The sequence below is a fragment of the Eptatretus burgeri genome, chromosome 6 (genome assembly GCF_056783735.1).
Source record: "Eptatretus burgeri isolate ZD-2024b chromosome 6, Ebu_testis_v1, whole genome shotgun sequence".
NCBI lineage: Eukaryota > Metazoa > Chordata > Myxini > Myxiniformes > Myxinidae > Eptatretus > Eptatretus burgeri.
The window spans coordinates 122,142-136,003 of record NC_140966.1 but is presented as its reverse complement, the minus strand read 5'-3'; the positions used below and the strand labels follow the sequence as shown (position 1 = coordinate 136,003).

The window sequence follows — 13,862 nt, the reverse complement described above, 5'->3', positions numbered from 1 at the left end:
GCCTTTGAACCACTGGGAAAACAGTTTATAGCTGGGTCATGCTTGAAACCCAGGCTAGACAGCTTAGGCGCAAGTGTGCGTACTTCTTGAAATCTAGACCATCCAATCAGCCCTTACCATGTGGTACTAAATAAAATAAAATAAAAACCCTTTATTTCTTAGAATACAAAGTTTTGTCGAAAAATAGGAGCTCGATACTAAATATATCTGAATTATTCTTAAAAGGAGATTCTTTTTTTTTTAAATTGAGAGATTAAGTGGGTGTGATTGTTAAGCTTTTGTTAGCAATGGTAAAATGTGCGTATTTCATTTATCACTCATTTTTGGGAAATGAAATGGTTAGTATCATGTTAAAACTTGATGTGACAGTAGATTTGGCGAAGACATCACAGCCAGCATTTTTGCAGGGCTCTGGTCCGTCAAAATTACCACGACACCACTGGTGATACCAGTTTTTCTCCTTCAGGTTTGCTCCAAGTGAACACAATTATTTAAAAAACAATTACCTCCTTAAATTATATGAATATATCACATGTTTAACTTGACCTTTACACTTAAATTATTAGCTCACAAGCAAATACCACCTGTGGATTCGCTGACGGGAATACTGAATGGGGGAGGAAGAAAAAGAGGAGAGAGGGGGAGCGAGGAGGGGTGGGGGAAGGGAAGATAGTGTGAGGTGAGATGAAGGGAAGGAAGACATGCTGTGGAGCGTTAATTACTGCCCGGACACATCTGGAGCCAAGCTGGCCGGAGAAAAACACCACTTGGACAGGTCCAGAGACAAACTCCTGTCCGGACATACACACCACCTCGACACATCTGGAGACAAGCCCTGCCTGGACACATCCGGAGACAAACCTTGCCAGGACACATCCGGAGACAAACCTCGTCCAGACATAACCACCATTCGGATCTGTCCAGAGACAGAGACAGAGAGGGGGGAGGGGAGAGTGAGAGAGGTGTGGGAGGAAGGTACTGCACTGTGTCGGGAGGGGGTAGAGCAAGCATGGGGTAGAGAGAGAGAGAGAGAGGAGAAGAAGAGAGGAGAGAGAGAATAGGGAGAGACACACAGAGATGGAGAGAGGGAGAGACGGAGAGACATGCTTCATGAACAACACACACACGCACACACACACACACACACACACACACACACACACACACACACACACACACACACACACACACACACACTTGGCTGATATCAGCATCAAACCAAAAATCATGAGTGGCTTTCATCGAAAAACAACATTGCATTGATATTTTCACGAACATTATGCTTTATAAACAGCTGCGTGTGATGGGTGGAAAAAAACAATTGGGCTCAGTAGTTTATAAACCACGTCAATACGTCAATACTCAGGGTGACGAGCACGAACCACTCGCTCAGGGTGATGGAGCACGAACCACACTCTCTGAAATGACATGATGGACAAAAGCGTCCATCGTGAGTGAACGATTCGCTTGGAAGGATGTAGTGCAGTACCGCTGTCGACTGTAAGGCATTCGGAAAGTGGCTTCAGCACTCATGCAAGTACTCCAATTAAATGGTTGATAATAATTAATGAACGGTTGGCCAGGCTGTCGCTGCAAATCATAGAGGATCCCTTTAATTTTAAAGCCGGTGTTCACCGTGTTCACAGCAGTTAATGAAATAAAATGAATTCGTTCAAATAATGACTTTATCCACAAAAGAGTTGCAGCTTTATGCAGAACATCCCTGGAGACCGCAAAGTTCAATCGCCCATCAAACAAACATTGCAGATCATCCACCATATTGTCTGCTCATCTGTGCATGTGTCACATGGTACATCAGTTCAAGGTCCACACAAACATTATAACTTTTTTTTTTTAAACGGCCGTTTTCACCAGATTTGATTTGATCCCCTGTAGAGCACCTCGTGAAACCTCTGAAAATATAGACACATCTGGCAGACGCTATGGATAGGCAATCCCACTGGGAGACAGGACGTAAGGTCTCACAGTGACTGCATTTAATAATTTCTTTCAATGAAGCTGGGTAATTTTGGCACGTTGCCAAATTTTTTGTTGACTCAATATAATTCTCCAAACAGGAGAACAAGATAAGTTTAATGGTTTGGAGATTTCACAATTTTGTTGTGTATCTATGGAGAAGGCGGGAACATAGCCTTGCTTGCTTAAAGTAAATATGTATATCAGCTTAGTAATAAAACTCGTTATTTCTTTAAATTATCAGATTTCACAACAGATTTCGACACTTATTTAGTCCGGATGATATTTGATCCTCAAAACCGAAATAATATTTCGATGATATACTTTAATTAGTCTGTGAGAGTATATTGTGGAAAATCGTGCCATATAATACATGAAATCACTCCAAAACTATGGTGCTTACCAAAGCAAAAGCGATGTACATATTCATAGCTATGATGAATTCGATAATATGAGTGATAATATGAGTGAGGAAAGTGTATGATTATTCAATGATATGTGTGAAGAAAGTGGAAAAAAAAACTTTATCGTTAAGAAATCGTGGCCTGTTTAAAGCCAAGGCATGGTTGAGTAGGCCAAAAAACATGGCGGCTTCAGACCCCAGCAAGGTTACCCAGGAAACATCTTGAGACCCCAGAGAGTGAGGTGGCCGAGGATCACCTGATGAAGGATATAATTAACCAAGGCCGTTAATTATCTTCAAAAGGGGTGTTTTAATTAACTCAAACACCCAATTTTCACTCTTCCGCTTCCTTGGAGTTTTCTTAATATGCATGCAAAGTTTCAGGCTGCTCGGTTTCATGGTTTTGGAATTACAGAGGAGACACATTGACACACACACACACACACACACACACACACACACACACACACACACACACACACACACACACACACACACACACAAAATAATTAATCTATAAATGTATACGAATATATATTATATATTCGAATACATTTATAGATTAATTATTTTCTATGATTGTTCACAAGAAAGCACAAGAAGGTTTTGTTTTGTTGATTGATTGTGGTGCTTCGTTTTGCACACAGACGTGTTCATGATAAACATGGAGGGCAGGTTCTTTCACTTTGAGGAAGGTTGTGAAGTTAAACTTTAATTATATGATGACCCAAGAAACTGAATGCATCTCCACCCCCTCACTCTTTCACTAGGCTCAACCATGTACACAAAAAATATTTCTCCATGTGGGCATGTGTCTCTTGTCACAATATGTTTATGTGTGTATGTGTAGTTTCGGTGTTACACTTCAAGTTATATTTTTTACCCATGCACGCGAAGTGAAAAGTGGGGTTGAGCAATTGATTCACTTCTGTCTGTCTGTCCATCCGTCCATCCATCTATCGATCTACAAACGTCAGTTTATGATTGAGGAACAACTTGATTGACGAACAACTTCATTTCAATATGATGTTAGATTTTGAACACAAATCGGAAAAACAAAGTTGTAGTTTAGTCGTACTTTGGCTCTGAATTCATCCTAATCACACATACTCAAAGAGTAGTGTGATATGGTACTTTTTTATTATTTTAACTCTGTCTGCAAATCTGACAGCCAAACAAAATTGAAAATAATTCCAAACAGGAAACTTACTGTTTTTAAGGACGTCATAAAGGACACAATCAGTAGTCATGAATAATTAATGTAATGTGTTAAATAAGGTGGTGGAATATATCAATGACAGAGACTCATGTTGGCAGAGCAGATAAACATGATGTTATACATGTGATAAACATTAACAGTGATAAACTTCCAGAATTTTGTTTTTGTACATGACCTTTAAAATCCAAATTTTATTCAAATTAAATTACATACTTGAACACTGTAGAACACAAATCGCCTTCGTAACACTTCCAAAAACCTCCACTTTTGCAGTATTGGACATATTAAATAAGGCGGTGTATAAGATACTGAATGAGCGGTGGTAAACGTCTGGAATTTTGTTATATGACCTTGAAATTAAAATATAACTTGAACACTGCATGGTGTAAGGTGTTCTATGTGCTCTCACATTCTATATTTATGACAGTTTCCTCCCTCTGGTGTATCCAAATTATTAATCTTTGTTTGTGTGATTTGTCTTCTCAGTAGCTACACCAGTCTTTCCCTGTTGTTGTTGTGTTACCCATAATTTGTGTAGTCCTTCTCTTCCATCATCAGAAGGACTCTAAGTGGAGAAAGAAAGAAAGAAGAGGAAACATAACTCACCAGTGAACAGCTTTGTGGTGTCAACGTTTTATGTCGTGGGTGCTTTATCCATAGACTTGTTCACAATATTACAGACTTTTCGCATTTGCTTGATCATCCTTTATTTATTTTTGTTTCTTGTAGATAGATTTATAGCTTTATTATCTCTGCCACCGAAGATGAAGGAGGTTGTTTTCACCCACTTTCTGTCTGTCTTTGTTTGTTTGCTTGTTCGCGTGCAAGATATCTCAAAAAGTTGTGGACGGATTCAGATGAAATTTTGTGGACAGGTTGGGCCTGTGACACCAACAAAATGATTAGATTTTGATGAATATCCCAATCCGGATCTGGATCTGACTACTCGAATTTTTAAAGTGATTCTTCACAATTGCGAGATCGGGCTAAACCAATATATAACACGATATCTCAAAAGGTTGTGTACGGATTCGGCCGAAACTTGGTGCACAGGTTTGGGTGTGTGCAAAGGACAAATTGGTTCAATTTTGGTGAAGATCTGGATCCGGATGCGAGAATTATTTCATTTTTAAAGTGATTCTTCACCATTGAGAGGTGGGGCCAAAAACTACATGAAGCATGATATGTCAAAAATGCATTGGAGCCGACCTGTTGATCAGGCATTGAGTGGTGGAGGTATGTGCTCGACTGAGTGCTCTTCTAGTTTAGTTTTGTTTTAATTTCTCTTTGTTATTTTTTTTCCCTGAAGTTAATGAGGCGGTATATGGCATTTTTTTTTATGGCTTTCAGTCGTTTATGACTTGCTCTTCCCTCATCGGTGTTTCTGCGGAGGATATTGTATTTTCAATTGGAAATATAAAAAGGATGGATAAGGTACGTGCTGAGTGAAATATGAACAAGCATGCAATTTCTTTTTGTCTGATGAAACTTTAGTTACATAGATAGTTCAACAGAGATCGTCTTTGGACAGGTTACTTCGTCATCGCCTACCCTCTTGACAGACCTGCACAAAAAGTCCATGATTTCAAATGGCCCCCACCCCTCCCTTTTATTTTTGATCTCATTTTCACATCCCATTCAAAATATGATAATATTATGTCACTAATGCTCATGATTCCTTTGAAATGAAAGGACGAGCATGCCAGCAATGTCACGAGCTTAAATAAGCAAGTATACATAGTAATATGCCTGGTGTTGACTTCGTGCTGGCTTAATGGTTAGAGTGGTGAGCTTGGGATCCAAGGGTCCCGAGTTCAAATCGCACTTGGCTGTTGAATCAATACCGGGTGGGGTTGACTCAGCCTGTCATCCTTCTGAGGTTGGCAAAATGAGTACCAGCTTTCTGGGATGCTTGAGCCATTTGAGTATCCTATGTCAGAGTGGTGACCCATCCAGGATTGTGGCCAATAGCCCAAAAGACTGCTTTCGCAGCAATGGATGGATGGATATTTTGTAATCAAAAGAGAAGATTTTGGTGTCAATATAGTTCACAAGGTGACTAGATAGTCATAGAAAACAACTTGGTCTTATTAGATGTGTCGCTGCTCAAAAACCTTTACTGAATTTGCTTCTCTCTTTGCCTTTCCTCATAATTTGAATATGCCTGCATAATTTCTTAAAGCCTCAGGAAATTTTGCCTGTCGACTTTAAAAATTGCAGAATCTCTCAGAACGGGACAGATGCAGTGAGTGCAACTATTTTGTGCACAATTTTAATGGGAAAAAAGGAAGCCCTCTATCCAACAAAAAGGTCACATTCATCATTGGCCAATATCTTCTAAGTATTGCAAATTGCATTCAAATTTGTCGGTAATTGTATAAGGTGTGCCCAAAGACCTGGTTTGATGGTGATGAGTCGCCTGCTTCCTTGAAGCTTTAATGCAAGTTCCACTTTGCTTTGCACTCCTTGTCCATCCTCTGAGAAAGGTCGGAATGAGAGAGTCTCAGAGCAGTTAACATTATTCAAAACACCTTCATGGTAGTTCTGGGTGCATTCTAACCATCCTTGAAGGAGCTGAGTCTGCAAATGACATATTTCACACTGTTATGAGAATATCAACTTGTATGCAAGAAATAGAACAAAACATCATCAATTAACTTCAGTTAAACCGAACATAATGACAAAATACTCATGCAATTATCCAGTGATACATAAACCAATGGTACATCACATAAATTCCATGAGCCATATCATATTATAAAACCAAAGTCAGTTTCTGCTCAGTGTTAAACCACAAGCTCCATTTTTCATTGTTGAAGACATATTGACAAGCATTTCTGGAAAAGAAAAAGAAAAAGGTAGTTTCACAGTTTCCTCACCACCATCTACCCCTTCCAACCCTCCTGCCCCCAGCCTTCCCCCATTAACAAAAGATTACCCGAGACCAATGCCTTAAAAAAATTTAAAAGCCAACTCTGCCACCTTCACAGCACTATTTTGGATCAGCACTGACCATTAAACAGAGAACTAATTTCTCAACCTTTGGGCTGATTTCCAATTTTTTTTCCTGTGTAATTTTCAAAATGGATGTGTGAAAAGCAATCCTCTCTTCTTGTTACAATTTTTTCCACATCTAAAAATGTATTTGTAGCATTTACTTGTTATAATCGTGAAGCTCTGCGTTTTGTAACATTCTGCAAGCATAGAACCACTCTTAATGAAAATTATATTCCTTGAAAAGTTTACACCTTTATACACCATCAAGTGGTTTTACCTGAAAATGCCCATTACACGTCATCACCAAGCAAGAGCGTATTGAACTGGATAAGAGTGATAAATGAAAATATGTAAGAAAGTTCACTTTCCCGAACCCAGAAATGGTATATCGTGCATTTCTTTTTTCAAGATTTCTCGATGGGAGAGCATGCCCCAAGAATCCTCTCCTTCCCCCCTTTCACCCTCCATATCAATTATGAAAAATGTCTTCTCTTAGTCCAGGAGTCTCAGGCTGATATTTTGTTGAACCTGGTTTTGCCAGGTAAAGATTTTTTTTCTCTGCTGTTTCTTGTTGCTTGGGGGTACCTCTTCAAAATACAGGGGGGTGCCCGGTGATATCCCTTGATAATTTTTAGATATTAACCCCTTTATGCCCAAAGTGCCAAAATCCTAGAAAAATAGGGATTTATGAGATTTCATGCAAAATACTCAAATCAACTGCATCAAATTTGCTTTCTCCAATGTTTACTCCAAAAGGAGGTCATGTACAATGTATTTGATTCCACATTGAAACCTCTGAAACTGGCCAGAATTTCAGTGTGCTGACATGTGACCAGCAGCTCTACCATGTTGCAGAGCAAATGTTATGGGCCCAACGAGATAGGTTCAAAGACATGCACTTACGTCTTGGGGGTATGCACACATTGATGAGTTTTGTTGGTGCTATAGATTCACTGATGGCTGATGGTGGGCTCTCAGGTGTCCTGTCAGAAGTATTTGGAGGGGTTGCCAAGATGTTGAATGGGAAGAAGTTCCCACAGAATGTATGTGCCCTGCAGATGATGGTGGAGGAGGTGCTGTGGAGCCTGATTATTGATGGCCAATTCCAGAAAGCAGATGGCCTAATGAGAGCCTTGGATCAGATTGCAAGTCAGAGCAGGACAGTCAAACTTTGGGTTGAGGTCTTGGTGAAATCAGTGTTGCTGATGATGTCGTACATCCGGGCTGAATGTGAGGGTGACTGGTTTCTCCATCTGACCACATTCCGGAAGATGCTTCCCTACTACTTTGCAGCTGGCCATGTCAACTATGCCAGGTATGGCTTCTACTACCCCCGTTCCATGGAGAAGCTTCCTCCACATGTCCAAAGCCATTTTCTCCAGGGGCAACATGTGATGTGACACATTCGTGGAATATGGAATGGCCTGTGGAGCAACCAGTTCATAGAGTCCACCTTCATGAGGTTTGGCCACAGTGTGGGAGGGATTATTGGGATAACCTTGAAGCCAGAGGCACAGAAGATATGGGCCCTGAACTGCCAAATGTGCTGCAAGATTGAGTTAGACATGAAGGAGATGGAAGAGAAGGAGACAAATACTACAAAAGTTCATCTTTATCACAAGGAGGAGGCTAAAGGCAGGGTTATAGCGGACGCCATGGACAGGGCTGGACTTTGTCAGAAACTGGACACTTGCCTCCATCCAGTTGATCCCAAAGAACATCCATGGGAGAGCATTGTGAGCATCACCAGTGGGAAGATAGCCCCACCAACTGTCAATGTAAACAGTGTTGTGAAGATCAGGGAGGCAATGTTAGAAAATTTTGAGAAGACCTGGCCAGAGCACTTTTACAACACCATCTCAAAGCAAGTGAAGACAATGGCAACCAAATCCATCAAAGTTGGTGACTCCAAAATTTACGACTTAAATGCCATCTATTCAAGGGTCATCACACTGTTGTCTAGTGACCGTGATGTTGACGTGAATGATGTCCTCGCCTATGAGCTGGCACCAGTCCCAACTGCCATGTTCACCGAGGACGGAATGCAACTTTGTACAGCCAAGTCCACATTGAAGAAGTCACTCCAGGTTGAAATCTCCAGGAGGAATGCTGGTGATGCAGACATCACTCTCATTGATGGATCAGCCCTTCTTTGGACCATCCACTGGCCAGCTGATAGCACCATAGCTGATTTCATTGAAAATGTTAAGACACGGCTGACTTCAGACCTGTCAGACAGTGATGTCTACCTCATCTTCGACAGGTACTATGATGACAGCATCAAGTCCATCACCAGAGATGCCAAGGAGACAGAGGTCAGCAAAAAACATCATCTCCTCCTATCAACAAAGGTACCGGCCCAGAAGGTTGTCTTGTCATCCATTGAAAACAAAAAAGAGCTGATCCTATTATTATCTAAGGAACTGACCCAAGACAGGCTTTTCCATCTTCGGAGCACAAACAAACACAAGTTGGTGGTGACCCATGCCCCATTGAGATCAGGATGGAAGAAAGAAGGAGCCGATAAGATCTAGAAAGTCAGCAGGAAGAAGCTGACACCATCATTGTCCAACAAGTCCTGGGGTGTGCTGGAGAAGCCCTTCAAATCTCCGTGGTTTCTGTGACACAGACGTGTTCGTACTGCTCCTTCATCATTACCATCAGGCAGGACTGGATGTACCACTCATCATGGATTCCCCCCGCAAGGAAAGGGCAAGAGTGGGAATCAAGTCGACACTTGACAAGCATTCACAAATTGTCAAGAACCTTTTACCAGCCCATGCCATATCGGGATGCGACACTGTAGCATCTTACTATGGGTTGGGAAAAGGCTCTGTCATCAATGTCCTGAAAGCTGGGTACGAACTATCAGACATTGGCAATGTGGATGCACTGTTCCAGCAAGTCCTCGACCAAGCCACTGCCTTCATCTCAGCCTGTTATGGCATAAAGGAGAGCACAGACATGTCACACACGAGGGTACTTCTCTGGGGGACAAAGAATGGGAAAGGACATACGTCTGCTCCAAACCTAGCTGTTCTACTGCCAACGAATGAAGTATTCAATGAGAATGTTAAGAGGGCCCACTTTCAAGCAATCTTGCAGTGAAATCTCAATGTAAATCTGCTGCAGGCATTGAACCCGGATGAATTTGGATGGAGAAAACACACATGCAACAGGTCACTGAGCCCAACCCATCTACTGGAGGTGCCAAACTTGCCCCAAACTACATTTTGGAGATGATCAGGTGTGGCTGCAAGAGTGAAAGCCCTTCTAACTCCAAGAAGTGCAGCTGTGAAGTGAATCGTTTGCCATACACAATGTTCTGTGTATGTTTCAGCAGAGGATGCTCAAGATCCAAATAGGCTGAACGAGACCATCATCAGCAGGATTTGCCCTTCACACCTGCCTGTGTGTTGACGATGCTGATGTCACACTTAATCGATATGTATTGAAATTCACAATTAATATACCTGTCATATGTATTCCGATTAGAACTAATCATTGTTTATTCGTACAGCACGTGAATATTACATTTTCTTCAGGAGCATATTGCATCATGTACTCCGAATCATTGTATCATCGTTTCATTGTATGTAATGTTGTATCACATGTAATCTTGTATCATTGCATCATGTACTCCAAATTTCTAATCAAAAGTGTATTTTGCTGCCATGGCCTAAAAGGGTTAATATTCATAAATTTGGAATCAAATACATTGTACATGACCTCCATAAGAATAAACATTGGAGAAAGCAAATTTGATGCAGTTGATATGAGTATTTTGCATGAAATCTCATAAATTCCTATTTTTCTTGGATTTTGGCGCTTCGGGCATAAAGGGGTTAATATCAAAAAATCCTCAGGGGATATCGCCGGGCACCCCCCTGTATTTTGAAGAGGCTGCAAGAAGAGGCCCCAAGCTGCAAGAATCAGCGGAGAAAAAAAAAACTTAACCCGGCAAAACTAGGTTCAACACCATGGCTCCCAGACAATATTCCTTTGACCATGAAACGAGTTCTTTCTGATAATGAAAAACTAAAGTTAAAAACGGATTATTCGAAACGAGAGCATTCATGAATATATTTTTTTTTTTTTTTTTTTACAAAATCAAAAAATAAGATTTATGGATGTTCGCATGTAGCTTATTCAACTTCTAACTTTAGCTATTTATTTTCAGAGAGAATTTGTGTTTCATGATCAAAAGAATATAAAGTATCACAAGCAAATGTGCAATTACAGTATTTTCAAGATGTTAGTGGTTGGGCAATGTAGGAGCCAGAGACAGAAGCAGATCAGCAAGAAAAGAGGGATCAAGTTCAACATGTAGTAACTTTAAGAGATAATTGATCCAAAATAGGTGAATAGCTTTGTCTAAACAAAAAAGCGCTTTTTATTTTTTAACTATCAAAACCAAAACAATGCCTTGTCCTGCATATGCTTCCCTTATCAAGCAATGGCTTACAGATTTTGCGTCTTGTAGCGAGGTCATCTGCAGAAATGTGTTGGGGAAAGCTCTGGATGAACAGTTCTCCAAGTCTTTCATCTTTAAAAGTGAATCCCCTTTCTTCTGATAAACGGTTGGGCAAACACCAGAAATATCGACCTGCGGGAATCACATCAGCTTTTCTTTTCACAAGGAATGCTTCATAGTGGTTGTTGAATAATTACTTTCAATCATAATATTAATGTTTAATTATAAATTGATGTTATAGTAGAAAAAGTATGTAATTGTACTTTCTTCCATTATAGGCCCTTTTGCAACTTCAATTATGAATTTAAACCACCCATCCACTCTACAATCTCCTAACGTTCTCCATACTTCTTTTGCAATACTTGTAAATACATGCAAGCCAACAATCCACACAAACAAGGGTAAATAAAATGTTCATCGACAAGCCAGGTCTGTCACTTCTGCAATAAAAATGCAACACGCTTGAGCTATCTTCGTAATTTCTGCTGAGAAACTTTCCCCCTACTCAACCGGGACACTAATCAACATCAACTCTTCTACCATTATTTCAATACATTCTCCATTCATAAAATGTGATTTATGATCCATTTCAATCAACACATTTGGCACGAGATTCACATCGGAGTCTATCTGTAAGTAGTAGGGTTATATGAAGGTATATTTCACTGTGTGGTAAAGTTGACCTCCTCTAGCTTCTCCTGTCCTGTGACAGGCAGAGAGTTCTGCAATGCACTCAGCAATCCACGTTTCACGTTCAGCACCCAAAAAGGCTCATCCATCAAGGGGCAAAGATATGAAACAACTCCATCTTGGAATGAGAAGTGCAGGGGAAAGCGTTCCAGAGCATCGCTGCAGAAATTAAACAACAATACATCTTTCAGTCATCATATTAATCAAATATCTCAGTTGTAAAAAAGAAAATGTTTAATTCTAAGTGTATTAATCAATTTTATTTTGAGATCTCCTCCACTCCCTCTCCACCACTCCTCCAATATCCCCCCTTCCCTCTGCCTCTCTCTCCATGAGACTCGAGATAAAGGTCGTTTCTCTTGCACGTCATTGACAGAAGTGCATTCATGGATTGGTTATTACTCATTTTACATGTCATCACTCAGCTGGTTATCACCAACCTGACATTAGGCCATTGGAGGTCCTGTCTTTGACGCTGTAGATAGCCACTCATGGGCAGAAGCTGCGATTGAGTGCCATTTGCCCACTGAGTGATGACATGCTGAAGTCGAAATGCTGATTTGCAGAATACTTTGGCTCAGTGCAGTTCAGAAATTATATGCACGGAACTATAAACAAATATTCACACACATCTACAAGTACACGTACTGCATTTTGAAAATACCTCTACGATAAAAGAAAAGAAAAATTGCACACACAAGCCATATGCATAAGTATGCAGAATTAAAACTTTGAAGCAAAAACGAATAGTTCTGTGCAGTCATTTACTTTGAGTGTCATCACATGAGAATTACTTTATGCTGTTCAAGTCTGCAATAGTGAAAGATCAGGCATGCCCAGACACAACCAGTGGCCCATCCTTTTGCTTCATTTTACGGTCACATTTGCTGTGACTATCAACACCTGGATGATAAAACATCAACAACACATTCCAGCCTTGACAGAACGATAATAAATTAATTTGTGAAGAAAATACAAACCTCCCTCAAATAAATCATAAAATGCATTCTACACCGTGCCTTTACGATGTTCATCGACAAAACAAATTCATCCATTTTAGAAAAAGCATGTTCAATCAATAAAGCCAAAAGTTAATTTAATTTTCCAATTTCCAATGTGAATTTTCCAATGTTAATTTCCTTTTCCAACCAGCCAAAGGAAACCTAAAAATACTTTGACCCCATTTTGCAAAGTCCTGAATGGCTGACAACATAGGAGCAATATGAGGTTCTATATGCCTCTAATCTTGACGCAGCCAAGACCATCCTGCAAACAAAGATCAAAGAGAAACTGCAAACATATCCACAATATCTGTGAGTCGAATGAGCCAGGATAAAGCTTCAATAGGAGTCAAAAGGGGCAGCAGCATAATCCCAAAATTAAGCCTCACAAATCGTTGATTAGATCACTTTAAAAAGGCTCGACTTGAAGATAATACTTCATTGATCCGGCTTGTCTGATTCTCAATAAACTCGCATGACATGGAAAATGATCAATGACATCAGTGGAAGGAAGAAATCAAAATGTTAATGATCTCAAGAAAACCAAGATGGAGAAAGTTGCTGTACCAATGCAAGGGTCCTGCCAAAGAAGGGAGATTCATCACAGTGTTCCAACTACCATAGCATCAGCCTGACAAGAATCGCTGTAAAACATTACAATACGATGCTGCTGAACAGGCTCCATAAAGCACATCAATTCCTTCCTTCGCTGGAACCAGAATCATTTCAGAAAGAAGTCAACCGTTTCACACACCAAGTTGAATCATGAAGGGTATAAAATCGAAGAGTATCCGTCTGGACATCGTCTTCATGTCCTTATTTTTATTTTATAAGGTTGGAGGCTGGTGTTAGAGCTGTTACATACTGTAACTAATGCTTACACATGCAGACAAACATTAGTCAACACAGGACATGACATCAGACAAAAACAGCCGGTCACCTGTGAGGAAGTGATGCAACTTCCCACAGAGCACTCTGGGTGCCGGCGATACCATCATGTGTTGTCACTTTTCTTGCCACAGTCAATGGTGAAATTACAGATAATTTCTCTCCCACTCTCTGATCTCTCTCTAATCTCTGAGTCGTGGAATCACAATTTTG

General features: G+C 40.3%; 1 protein-coding gene and 1 long non-coding RNA gene across 4 annotated transcripts in view; one reads left to right on the top strand and one right to left on the bottom strand.

Annotated features, from left to right (window-relative positions):
• The window catches only part of LOC147024106 (uncharacterized), an 83,769-nt gene that overhangs the window by 25,249 nt on the left and 44,658 nt on the right, over positions 1-13,862 (top strand). The window lies entirely within an intron of this gene.
• The window catches only part of LOC147024107 (protein APOLTP-like), a 47,889-nt gene continuing 38,616 nt past the window's right edge, over positions 4,590-13,862 (bottom strand). For both annotated transcript variants that reach the window (XM_085883688.1, XM_085883689.1), the window contains 3 exons: positions 11,754-11,919; positions 11,062-11,202; positions 4,590-6,179 (listed from right to left, as the gene is read on the bottom strand). In XM_085883688.1, the coding sequence (XP_085739814.1) occupies positions 5,937-6,179; positions 11,062-11,202; positions 11,754-11,919 (550 nt within the window). In that variant the 3' untranslated portion in view covers positions 4,590-5,936. The remainder of the gene's footprint in view (positions 6,180-11,061; positions 11,203-11,753; positions 11,920-13,862) is intronic.